Source organism: Anoplopoma fimbria, chromosome 22 (assembly GCF_027596085.1).
Source record: "Anoplopoma fimbria isolate UVic2021 breed Golden Eagle Sablefish chromosome 22, Afim_UVic_2022, whole genome shotgun sequence".
Lineage (NCBI taxonomy): Eukaryota > Metazoa > Chordata > Actinopteri > Perciformes > Anoplopomatidae > Anoplopoma > Anoplopoma fimbria.
The window spans coordinates 5,040,320-5,053,241 of record NC_072470.1 but is presented as its reverse complement, the minus strand read 5'-3'; the positions used below and the strand labels follow the sequence as shown (position 1 = coordinate 5,053,241).

Genomic DNA, 12,922 nt, shown 5'->3' with positions numbered 1-12,922 from the left:
TCACGACAGCGATTCTTCACGCGGGCCTCTGAGTCAAAGGAAAACATAACAAAAGCCAGCTACGAAGTGGCCGTGTTAATAGCTAAACACGGCAAACCTTTTACCGAAGGTGCGTTCGTCAAAGACTGCGTCGTGAAAATGGCGGAGAACGTTTGCCCCGAGAAGAAGCAAGAATTTATGAATGTTTGCCTGGCACGCGACGCTGTGGCACGGAGAGTTGAGGACATATCGTCAGATATTCAGAGACAACCGGGGGACAGGGGAGGGGCTTTTGATTATTTCTCATTAGCCTGCGATGAAAGCACCGATGCATCCGACACTGCGCAACTACTTATTTTTTTTAAGAGGAGTTGATGACAACGTGAACGTGACAGAGGAGCTGCTTGACCTCAAAAGCCTTAAAGGGCAAACCAGAGGAACAGATTTATTCGTTTCTGTTTGTGAAGCTGTTGATGATATGAAACTACCGTGGAGTAAAGTTTCTGGGATCATGGCTGGTGAGCAAAGTGGATTGTCCACATTGATCTGCAATAAAGTCAGCGAAGAAGCAGGTAACGCTATCAAACTTCACTGTATCATTCACCAGCAGGCTCTCTGCGCCAAACGTCTCAAATTTGACCATGTTATGAAACCAGTGGCAAAGTCAATCAATTATATTCGCAGTTTCAGCAGTTCTTGCGTGACATCCGGGCTGAATGCGGTGACGTAATATATCACAACGATGTCCGCACTGCAGCGATTTTTCTCTCTCAAAGAGGAAATTGGACATTTTTTGGGTGAGAAGGGACAACCAATGGAACAACTGTCCGATCCTGTATGGCTGGCAAATCAGGACGTGTTGCTGTTCTCTTCTCCCTTCTCCGTGGACCGTAACGATGCTCCTCCGCAGCTGCAGCTGGAGCTCATCGAGCTGCAGTGTGACGACGAGTGCCGCGGAAAACACCGGCAGTGTTCTCTTGTTGACTTTTACCGGCAGCTGGACGAAAGCAGGTTTCCAGAAATGCGGTCATTCGCTAAGAAAATGCTGAGCTTATTCGGCTCCACATATTTGTGTGAGCAAACATTCTCGGTCGTGAACTTTAACAAGAACCGATTGCGGTCAAGGATGAGTGACTCCCACTCAACCACTGCTCTCAAGCCAGACCTGGCCTCTTTACATAAATCTAGATCTCGGTATCACCCTTCCCATTAGTGTCAGCATCTGTTCCTTGATCAATCTGAAATTGAGTGTTTTGAACGGTAACATCTGTCACTGTTAACAGCGAAAAGCCTAAAGCACACTAATGCACTTGGACTTATGGCACTTATGTTATTAAACTGTTGATGTTACGTACCTGTAGATGTGACGCAAACTATTGCTTTCTGAAAGATCTTGTAAAAGACATTGTGACAATGAAAATTGTTTTATTTTAACTTTTGTGGTTAAAAAAATGTCAGAAGGAACTATTGGCCCTCTTTGCAAAAAGTTTGGACACCCCTGGTTTAAGCGAAAAGTCGCCGAATTAAGATGCGATACGAGCGTTCGAGTGATTTAAATGTAAAACGGGTAATTAGCCGCTATAATAAAGAATGTCACGCAATTCGCTAGTTTTCGCCGGAGCTGCGAAAAGTACGCCATCGACTACGCTGAGAACCGGAAGTGAGGCAACGCGCTTACCGCAGTACGTCGGCAAACTACTTAAAACTACTAATAAACAGCTGTAGTGTTTTATTATTCCGCTTATTCTCATTCGGGAAAGCGAATTGCCTTTTTGAGGGCTTTATCGTGCTCAAAGTGTCAGAAAATTTGACATTTTCAAGGTCTCCCATTTGGATGTGACAAAATGGCTCGCTAGCGCCCCCTACGAAAAACGTTTTTTAAATACCGCAATTTTCGGAAATCCATTTTGCAACCTTCTCCATTTCCAAAATTTACGTGGATCCTGTCATTTCCACTTTCATCCTACTATCCCTCTCCCCAAAAAATGGCTAAACGAAAGGTGGAAGGCACAGTATTGTGTAAAGGGCAAAGCTGTGCGTCTTCTGTGTGGCTGTAATGAAAGAATACAACATAAGAAGACGCTATGAAACGAAGCATCTGGACACGACACAAAGGCTACGGAAGGTAGAGGAGTTAAAAAGAAGCCTAACTAAAGCCAAATCGCAAAGCGAGGCTGCTGTTGAGGCCAGTTTTATTGCGGCAGCAGAGGTTGCACGATTAAAGTTTGCGACGCCGTGCGCCCAGAAAAAAGGCAAGCGTTTTTAAATGTGAGCCTAAGCCGAAACGCCGTCGCCGACCGCGTGCGTCACCTCGCTGCCAATCTCCGACAACAGCTTGTGGGAAAGGGAAAAGATTTCATCGCATGCTCCCTTGCTGCGGATGAGAGCGCCGACACTTCCGATACTGCCCAGCTGTCAATTTTCATCCGCGGAGTGGACTCGAGCCTGTGCGTAACGGAAGAGTTTTTGGGATTACACCCAATGCGTGGCAGAACTACGGGGAAAGATCTCTTTGAAGAGGTGTCCAGATGTGTTGATAAAATGGGGCTGCCGTGGGATAAACTTGTGGGACTGACAACAGATGGAGCGCCTGCGATGTGCGGTCAAAAGAGCGGATCGGTGGGGAGGATCCCAGAAAAGATGAAGGAGGAAAACGTCACGAGTGAGTTGACGGCTCATCGCCGCGTCGTACACCAGGAGTCGTTGCGCGGCAAAGCCTTGAAAATGGAACACGTGACGAGCGTCGTAACATTAGCGGTGAACTTTATCAGAGCCAAAGGTTTAAATCACCGCCAGTTCGAGTCTTTTCTGGAGGAGTCAAGTACAGAATACGGTGACTTGCCCTATCGCACAGAGGTGCGATGGCTAAGCCAGGGAAAGATTTCTCCAGTTGCGTGAGGAGATCTGCGAGTTCATGGAAAGCAAAGGGAAAGGCACAGCAGAGCTCCGAAATAAAATGTTTCTGTGGCGTTTCTGTGTGACATCGCAAGCCACCTGAATGCGCTCAACCCGCAGCTTCAGGGGCGGGGCCGTGTCGTCACCGACATGTACGCTACAGTGAGGGCTTTTAAAATCGAGCCGCGCCTGTGGGAGACGCAGATGCTGCAGGAAAACTCGAGCCATTTTCCGCACTGCCAAACAATGAAAGAGCAGGTCGCTGCCTTCCCGACTACACAGTTTGCTGAAAAACTTCACACGGCGATTTGCAAGCCCAAAAAAGCAGGTTTGAACTGCTCGGTAATCCATTTGCAGCTGACGTGGAAAACGCACCATCAAACCTCCAAATGGAGCTGATTGAGCTCCAATGTAGTGACACGCTGAAGGCAAAATATGAGTCTGTGGGCGCCGCAGAGTTTCCGCGTTTCATCCCCGACACAATGCCCCAGCTGCGCTCCCAGGCTGCTCAAACGCTCTCTATGTTTGGCAGCACATACTTGTGTGAACAACTGTTCACTGTCTTTGATGAAGATAAACAAAACTTCACACAGATGAGCACCTTCACTCAATCCTGAGGATTTCCTCAGCTCAGAGCCTGACCCCAGACATTGATGAACTTGTATCCGAGATGAGACACCAAGTGTCTGGCTCAGACCAGTGAGCATCACAGAGCAGCAAACGGTGCTTTGACGCATTTTCAGTTTTTAAATGTAGTTTCATTTTTGCATTTTTTTTTCTCTTGCTACTACAGGACATTTGATTTTTCTTTGAAGTAAATTATTTGTTTGCCTGTAGAAAATGTTTTCACTTGAAATTACTCTGGGAAAACTGCAGATAGAGCCATAAGCAATTAATTAATTAACTGATTTTATTACTTTTATTTTTATTTATTTATGTATTATTTATCATTTTTATTTCATTTCTTTCATAATTAATGTTATTTTATAGGACAATGCTCTATAGGCCTCGTTAGTTCCAGGTTCAATATGTGCACTAAGGTTCTTTCATAAGTTTTGTATCAATTTCTTTATTTGGCCCACTGTGTATTTGAGTTTGACACCGCCCTGTTAAACAAGCATCAAAAGTCATAAACTGGAGCAAAAGTAGCTCTTACGAAGCAAATTAGACGGAAAAAGTCAATAAACTTGCAACAAACTAATACGAATACAGTAAGTGCTACAAACGGGGCTCCGGCAAGTGTGAGTTGCGGTAGTCCGGGCGGGAGATGAGCACCTAAGTGAACAACTAATCCTGATGTTGCAATAAGGAATCTGCAGGAAGGCTCGGGGTAATGTTTGCTGAGAAGAGGTGAGTTTTCAGCCTCGCGGTCCGAAAGATGGGCGCGACTCTGCTGTCCTGGACAGGTCTCGGTGGGGAGTTCCCCACCCCGCTGAGGGGTTTTGTCCAGGACGAAAAAGGTGGTGTGTCGCCATCCGCCCGAGATGCTCTGGCCAGGTAGGAAGACAGCGTGTTTAGAGTCGTCGGCGCAACGGTGGCAAGAGAAGTTTTTGATAACAGAACCCAGAGATGTTGCGTAGTTCGACACCGAAGGGGGCCCAGAACTGAACCTCGTGGAACCCCGTAGTCGGCGTGCGCGTTCAGACCGGGGTTCTCTGCAAACAGGGAGAGTGCAGAGCTCTGGCAGTCTTGAAAGCCGAGGGAAATGGGCGGACCCCGGAGACGAGTGATGCGTTTTTTTCAGAAGGGTGAGGAAGTCTTGAAAGCCGAGGCAATAGACTGAAGAAGAGGGGATGAGGTGGGTGAGGAAAGGAGCACGTTCGTGGGGCAGTAGACTGAAGAAGAGGAGGACCTCGGGAGGGGAGCAAGATAGGGTAAGATGGGGTGTGGAGAGGGAAGGGGGAACTGAGGGGGAAGAGCTGGAGAGGGCGGAGAGGGAGAGGGGGGCCGAGAGAAGGAGGATCTGACGTCGTTTACCTTCTTGTCAAAGAAGTTGGCGAAATCGTCGGGGAGAAGGGAGGAAGTAGGAGGAGGGGGTTGGAGTGAAGAGAAAGTTTCAAAGAGTTTTTTAGGATCGGAAGCAGAGGTTAGGATTTTAGAGTGGAAAAAAGCTGCTTTAGCGGTAGCTAGAGAGGAGGAAAAAGTGGAAAGGAGAGATCGGAAGTTAAGAAGGTCCTCCGGGAGTTTGCCCGTTCTCCATTTACGCTCAGCCGCTCTTAGGCTCCGTCTGTCGGCACGCACCGAGTCCGACAGCCACGGGGCAGGAGGAGTTGGGCGTGCGGGCCCGGAGGTGAAGGGACAGAGGTTGTCCAAAGAGGAGGAAAGGGTGGAGAGGAGAAGATCGGAAGCAGTATCGGGGGATAGGAGAGAGAAGGATTCAGGGTCAGGGAGGGCAGAGGTAACGGAAGAGGAAAGATCAGCGGAGGTGAGGGACGGAGGAAAATGGGGTAGGTGGAGGAAGTAGGACATGAAGTAGTGGTCCGAGAGCTGGAGGGGAGCGACAGAGAGGTTGGCAGTAGAACAGTGTCTTGCGAAGATAAGATCCAGCTGGTTGCCGGCCTTGTGGGTGCGATAGAGGTCAAAGGAGGAGAGGAAGGAAAGCAGCGGTTCTAACTTATCAGTCTGGATGTTGAAGTCGACGAGCGCGGGAGCCGTCGTCGCGGAAGTGCGAGACTGGCGTGTCAAGCTCCTCCAGGAACTCGCCGAGAGGGCCTGGTGGGCGGTACGCAACAGCAACGGTGAGCTTGACTGGATAAGCGACAGTAACGGCGTGAAATTCAAAAGAGGACGGGGAGAACTGTGGAACAGAGACGTTTCCATTTTGGGGAAATTAGCAGGCCGGTGCCGCCGCCTCGCCTCGCAGCTCTGGGAGTGTGAGAGAAGGAATACGCGTCTGACAGAGCTGCGGGTGTGGTGGTGTTTTCTGGTGTGATCCAGGTCTCAGTTAGAGCAAGAAAGTTGAGGGAGAGCAAGGACGCGTAGCCTGAGATGAACTCGGCTTTAGGCACTGCCGACTGGCAGTTCCAAAGCCCCTCACCATGGGCTGAGAGAGTGGGATAGATGAGATTAGTGGGGTCGCGGCACCTGGGAGTGACCCGCTGTCTACGTGACCGCCGGACAGAGGAACGGACAGAAATAGGGCGCAAACACACGGTAGTCAATATAAGCAAATTACTGACCCGCGAGTGCACGCTGGAGTAAAGGTTTGTTAGGTCTGAGTATATATATCCTCGAGATAATTTGCCTCTGCGCTGTACCCCTCTATGCAGTTAAAAAGGACAATTGACTTTGAAACTAAACCAATACCTATGTTGAATACAGTTCCTGATTACAGCAACAGCACAGACAACAGAATCGGCATCAAACACTAACACTTTTAAGAAGACCAAAACTAAACCACACCTCTCAAAGCTTCCCACATCAAAACACAGAATCAGCATAACACTTTTAAATACCAACAAACTTGGCTTTGACCTGTAACCACGGAATTCGCAGGGTATGTCCACAACGTGTCCTGTCACATGCCCTTACATTTTCATTCCGTTCTACCACTAGGGGGCGATACAGTTGCTTTTTCTATTTGGTCAGGGCGATCTCGAGACCTTTACCATCGAAAGTTATCAAAATGGTGAGGTTTGATCCGAGGACCTCGACGTGGCGATTTTGTGCCCGTCGTTGCGAGCAGGTGACGTAAATCCAATCTGGCCAAAATCTCTTGCGCGCGACGCTGGTTCAGGGCTGAACAGATTCCTGTGCAAAAACATTCACAAAAGCATAGCGCTTTGTACTTTGATGTACTGCTCCCGGCCAGCGAACCAGATCGACTTAACTTTTAGTCTCCGCCTCCTAGATTTTCCATCATTTAGAATTTTGTTAAAAACACATTTTTGCATACTCGTCCTAAATGCCGAGTCCTATCGCTTCCAAACTTTCTCTTGCCGTGAAAATGGAAGTTGAATTTTGTTAAAAAGCTTGTGGATCTTCTCACGAACGTGTAGTGCGTGGCTTCGTAATAAATATTTCGTATCAGATTCGAAAACCGTTTGGCCCACCGTCACGAAACTTGCAGAACACGTCGGCGTCGTGTCCTGTGACAAACCCTGAAATTTTCATTCCGTTCGTCCAGTAATTTGTTCAATTTCTGTATTATTTTTAGGCATCCGACTAATGGACGCGGTGTCCGATTGTCGCAGGCGTTTGCCGCCGCATGTGCGCGCGCATTGCGAGGGCCCGATCGTCGCTGCTTTAATTGTAATTATTTTAGGAATTAACAATTTATCAAGAGCGCATCTCGGTCTCCTTCGACGTCACTTTAAATAAGCGCGCTCGGAAAATATTCAGTTTACGATAGAGAGATAGATATATATATATATTTTAAAGTGGCCGATCGCATGCGGGTCTTAAACAATCAAGGCTTAACTTATTAAACGTATACCCGTTTAAGAATCGTTTGTTGGAATTTAACAGCGTAAAGAATAGGTGTAGATTATACTTCTGGTTCAATGCATTGAGGGTTTTTTTAGAATAAAAGTTTTGTTCTACCAGTCGATATTTCCAGTATTCAACCACTAGGTGGCAAAATCTCTCATACTATGCTTATTGCATACTGATATTTCTGGAATCAAAGTAAAATGTCTTTAATATATATATATATATATATATATATATATTTATTTATTTATATATAAAAAAAAAAAGGCAGAAAAAGAAAGCTTTAAATCAGTGTGTTTTATTTCAATTTTCAGTCAGTCACAGTTACAAAAGTAGACACAGCTGTGGAAATCTCCCCCTACATGTAAAGAAACTGACCACGCGAGAACAGATCCCTCTCGTCCCACACCTTTTAAAGTGTTAATATGCGCAGCTTTTGTGGCGATCCAATTTTGTAAACGCACTCAGGCGTTGGTCACATTTAAAATTCACTTCATTCAATATATCGTTATATGAATCATTTATATATATATATATATATTTTTTTTTTTTATTTTACGTCTCGTAAAAATGTGCCCAAATCCGACAGGAACCGACACGCGTTTGGTTGCCCGAGGGAAAACACCCAATTACTTAAAAAAAGATACACAAACAGTATCGTGAGGCTTATTTCATACTAGTACCCCACGGCCAGTGCTGTAATTTCTGGAGACTGCAAATGTGTTCTGCAACGCAAAGATATTTTGGAATTAAAACGTTCAAACTAATTTACCTCGTTTGTTCTTCGAGATGAAACCCGTTTTTAAGCCCACCGTTAAGATAAGAAGGCGCTAAATTTCAAATATTTTCTATGCCTTCGATATTCGACAACAATTAAACACGGCGCGCAAAATGTTCTACCTCAGAGTTTCAGCTCATACGACATGTTCCTCCTCCTCCTCCCAGATGTCATCCATCGACGCCGCGTATCTACAAGTGCGCGAGACGAATAAAAGCGCCCGTCTCAACGGCAAACGCAACCGATAGTTGATGTGAAAATCGTACGACGACAATTTGCTTTTTTCAATGCGTTTATGTATTTATTTTATTTATAGCACTGGAAAATGGAGAACTGCACTAATCTTTGGAAGTTTAAATAAAAAGTTTCTGCTCAGGAATATTATAAATATCTAATTCTTGAAATCTTTTGAATACCTCATTCCAGAGCAGTAAGCAGACGAGATATAATAATTTACGACGGCTTGTAATGTTAACTGCAAAAGTCAACAACGTTACTGTAACCAATCTAGGACGCAGAAATATATAAATGTTTTATGATTTTTGATTTATGCTTTTGTTTATTTATTCACACTTGAGTAATTTAGCACAGGTTACCATGGGGATCAACCCCGATGCGCAATAACTGTTGCAAAAGCAACGGCGACATTTATTTTTCTTTCTCGCAACACGAACAACGCTCGGCATTAGACTGACCTCGTACCGCAGCTCTTTCCGTCTTTACCTCCAACGTCTCTCTTTTTTTACCTTGTCCTCCATTCGTCTTTATGAAGTTGTAAAGTCGAGTCAGACGACCGGTCCTCAATTGGAAACTCGCTGCACCCGGTAGAAGTACGCATGCTTTGTTTTAATAATACGCAAATCCTAAAAATCGAGCGCTATTTTTACTCCGTATTCCTTTGTAGCTTTTCGATTACGACACGTTGTCTTTTAAAACTTAAAGATCGCACATAACGCGCAGCCGCCCGAGTCACTGCAGTTTACGTTATCCGCCGTGTTTATTTCAGTCGCCGATGACACTAATAAGCATTGCGATATACGGTGCGTGTTATCTACGTTATCTCCATGTTGCCTTTTTTTTTTCCACAGAGGATCTGGATGACCCTGGCGGGGAGCGGGCAGCCGATCGACATCGAGATGTTCAATTACGACGGTGAGTGCGTCAAAACCCGGTACGGTTCCCGCGTAAAGTGTCTCTGTGTCGACGCGCTTCCGTTCTCTGCCCGACAGGTTTAACGCCGCTGCACGTAGCGGCGCTGTCTCACAACGCCGCCGTCAAAGAGCTGAGGGGTCCGGCCGAGCTTTGCTCCCGTCGGGCAAAGGAGCTGGTGCAGAAGGCGCGGAGGTCTGTCCAGTGCGTCGAGACTCTGCTGGTCATGGGCGCTTCCTGCGGGACAAAGGTAACTGTTGAAACTACAGAGCGAGCCGCGTCGTCCGCGGATGTACGACGTTACCTTGTTTTCACGCCGTGTTTGTTTTCGGTTTCCGCAGGATCTAAAAAGCGGAAGGACGTGTCTTCACGTGGCTTCCGAGGAGGCGAACGTCGAGCTGTTGAACATTTTCCTCGCGCGGCAGTCTTCGTTCGTCAACGTTCAGGCGAGTGCTTTTGCGGTAGTGAAATCAAAGTCAAGCCGGAGCGACGCGCAAACTGATCCTGCCTCTGTACGTTTCAGACCTTCGGTGGAAACACCGCCCTGCACGTCGTCAGCTCTCTGCAAAACCACGACGCTCAAGTGGAAGCCGCGAAGCTGCTGATGAGAAACGGCGCCGACCCCCGGATCAGGAACTTTGAAAACGAACACGCGTCTCAGCTGGTGCCCGAAGGAGCGATCGGTGAAAAGGTAACAAATACGACAGTATATAATTATACGTTAAAGTGCGTGTTTTTTTGAGAATCGGCACTAATGGTGATTTAAACATTTCTTTTCTTTCTTTCTTTCAGGTGCGGAAGATCCTGAAATATTTTAAGGCTTAAGTAAAGCTCAAAAACACCGTCAGTCAGACGGTCCAATCTATCCTAATAATATTTGCCAAAACGAGGCAGATGTCGGTCGTTTCCGTGAAACAGGCCATTGTTCGTTACGATGTAACGCCCAACGAAGATTTGTATTTTTTTTGTTCGTTAGCTTTTATCGTTTCAATCGTCAGCCCGGTTAGGGTTTGAGATTGCGACACGCTCTTTAAATCCATTGTCGTTGCTTTTCTTGTTTTAACAGAGTAGTTTGAAGACCTGTTACGTTAAGACTATTGTGTTTAGCTTAAAGTGTAAATGTTAAGCCGCGCGTCATTGTATTCGGAAAAACATTATTAATTGTTTAACGCGGTGTGGGTTATTTTTATAGTCTCGTTTGTTTAAAAATGTGCATGCGTTTTCTCAACGGTTTAATATCGTCGTCGCGAGATGACGTGGTGAAATGTCTTACTGAAATCGTTTGGAGATATTCCAATATTACCTGTACATTTTGAAAAGTTGTTTAGTGAAAGGTTATGGAAATACAAAACAGTACTTTATCTGTCTATTTGTGGGGTACATGAAGTAAAAAATAACGTACGTGACAATAACTCTTTTTTTTTTTTGACATTTTATTGTGAAATATACATTTTAAGGAACGATACACATTTCGTAAATGTTTCTTTTTAATCTCAAATTATCAATGTACCGTATTAAAGGTTTGTCTCGTCTCATCTCAAGTTTGCACCTTTATTTCAAACCAGGAACACAGTTTTAACTCCCAACTCCCTTCTTCGTACGTGCGTTACCCTCCGAGGTTTGTTTTTACTACGCACGATAGGCTGAGAAACCTAGGAAGCTGTTTCGACATAAAACAAAGGGAAAATATTGGCACAGATTAAGAATTAATCAAAGAAAAAAACGTAATAATAATAATAAAGACTAAATTAAACCCTATTCCCAAATCTGGCTCGAGCAATTTAAAGTGCAGAATATCCAGTTTAATATTCAGATTTACTTCCGGTTGGTTTCAACGATCACAAGTAGTCCGGGGACCGACGTCAAATATAAATATAGAAAAAGCCATACTTCCGAGCGTCTTTCGTCTTGGCCGGCGCGGTGAGATCCCGCCGTTGACGTCGACTCATTTCTTCTTCTTGTCCTGCGTGCTGGCGAACCACTGGTCCAGCAGCTTCTTGCTGTAGTAGATCTGCCAGCCGTGCACCTGCACGGCGATGACGATCGCCAGGTACATGACCGTCACGGCAGAGAAGCCGAAGATGAAGCGGTACGCTTTGCCGTGCCGATACAGCTGCTGTGCCACGGGAAACATCTCCATGCTGCCGTAGATCAGCGGGGCCACGCAGAAGAGCCCGGAGCTGATCATGGAGATGACCAAGTAGCTGATGTTGTTGCGGGGCAATGCCAAAAAGCTGAAGACGGTGGGAACGATGCTCAGGAGGTAAGGGTACTCCCACTGGTACGGAGAGGCCACGACCTTGTGCGACACCAGGCTCAGCTGGCTCACCGTCACCTGAGAACGACGACACAGAGCCACAACCAGCGGTTACAATTAACCTATGCCGCGTCCCAACACCGACTGCTGTCGGTCAAAGAAAAGGTTCGGCGTTACCTGAGCTGCCATCAGCACCCAGATCAGCACGTGGACAATGTTGAGTTTGCGGATTTCAGACTTCAGAGCAACGCTGTGCCAAACGAGACAGAATTATAAAACGTGAGAAAACCCGAAGAGAGAGATTTTGACGTTTGCTTTAATGGTAACGGATCCTACCTCATCTGGTAGTGCGAGGCGACCCTCTCCCGGTGCTGGAAGTCACTGCCGTCCGTACCCGCTGCTCTCGGACCTGCTCGAGAAGCCATAGTGGATATCTGGAGGCAAAACATAACGAGTTTTTTTATATACGTATACACACACACACGCATACGTACAGTCAGGTCCCTTCAAAACGGAGGGACCACGTATAAAATGTCTTGTAATTCCTCAAATTAAAGGTGAAAGTCTGCACTCGAAGCACATCTTGATTGTGGTTGTGTACAGAGCCAAAATGATGAAAATTGTGTCAATGTTTAAATATTTATGGACCTGACTGTATATACATACATACACACACACACACGCGAATTGCTGGACCAGCAAAAAGACTTTGCTCGAACAACAGGAAAAAAGCTTCAAAACACGCGTTCAGATCGCAGTCGATTCCTCAAACGGGAGGATTGACGATCTGTCCGAGCAGGAAAAGTTTGATCTCGGACGAGACGGGCTATCTGGAGGGCCGGTCCGAACGCCGTAATATTGTTGCATTAATGAGTCTGAAATCTCTTCAGTGAAAAACAACAACTGTATCATCTGAAAATAGAGTTTGATGGGGCTCGCGGGCCCGGGAAGAACGCGGCACCTTCGACGAAGACTTCCCTGAATAAGAATCAGTCCGTCCGTCAAAGAAGAAAAGAACACTACTCCCAGCAATGAAGGCAGAGAGAGAGAGAGAGAGAGAGAGAGGTGACATTGCATATTTGAGATACGACAGACTTATTGTCCGTCCACCTACCCAAAACCCACGACGACAACAAAGAAAGTCTGGCTCCATAGTCTCCTGCATTAGGAACGCATAGAGTACTTTTGATTTGTTTTGACTGCGCGTTCAACATACGCGATTCTTTACAGACGTCGCGGTTTACGACAAATCTGATTTTGAAGGCCTGACACTTATAATTTTGACGTTGACCCAGATTTTTTTTTTTTAAATTCTCATCACTTGACGTTTCTAACCTCTGCCGTGTTTCTTTGCCTCCTGATCGTCTTTCTAGCAATTACGACAAATGAATTCATTATTTATCTTTACTCAATCATGATTTTTCAGTTATTGC

At 45.9% G+C, this 12,922-nt stretch overlaps 2 protein-coding genes across 4 annotated transcripts in view; one reads left to right on the top strand and one right to left on the bottom strand.

Annotated features, from left to right (window-relative positions):
* Nucleotides 1-10,767, top strand: part of LOC129111607 (NF-kappa-B inhibitor zeta-like) — a 35,665-nt gene extending 24,898 nt beyond the window's left edge. For both annotated transcript variants that reach the window (XM_054623622.1, XM_054623621.1), the window contains 4 exons: nucleotides 9,172-9,235; nucleotides 9,313-9,482; nucleotides 9,574-9,923; nucleotides 10,025-10,767. In XM_054623622.1, the coding sequence (XP_054479597.1) occupies nucleotides 9,172-9,235; nucleotides 9,313-9,482; nucleotides 9,574-9,837 (498 nt within the window). In that variant the 3' untranslated portion in view covers nucleotides 9,838-9,923; nucleotides 10,025-10,767. The remainder of the gene's footprint in view (nucleotides 1-9,171; nucleotides 9,236-9,312; nucleotides 9,483-9,573; nucleotides 9,924-10,024) is intronic.
* The window catches only part of LOC129111608 (protein jagunal homolog 1-B), a 4,789-nt gene continuing 2,590 nt past the window's right edge, over nucleotides 10,724-12,922 (bottom strand). Inside the window, exons 2-5 of one of the 2 annotated variants that reach the window (XR_008532338.1) lie at nucleotides 11,826-11,923; nucleotides 11,667-11,739; nucleotides 11,123-11,567; nucleotides 10,724-10,892 (exon numbers count right to left, since the gene is read on the bottom strand). Coding sequence is in view for 1 of the 2 variants with exons in the window: in XM_054623623.1 (XP_054479598.1) it covers nucleotides 11,178-11,567; nucleotides 11,667-11,739; nucleotides 11,826-11,914 (552 nt within the window). In the remaining variant the exon portion in view is untranslated. Of the gene's footprint in view, nucleotides 10,893-11,093; nucleotides 11,568-11,666; nucleotides 11,740-11,825; nucleotides 11,924-12,922 lie in introns of those variants that run through there. The other variant, XM_054623623.1, reaches the window with a different exon arrangement.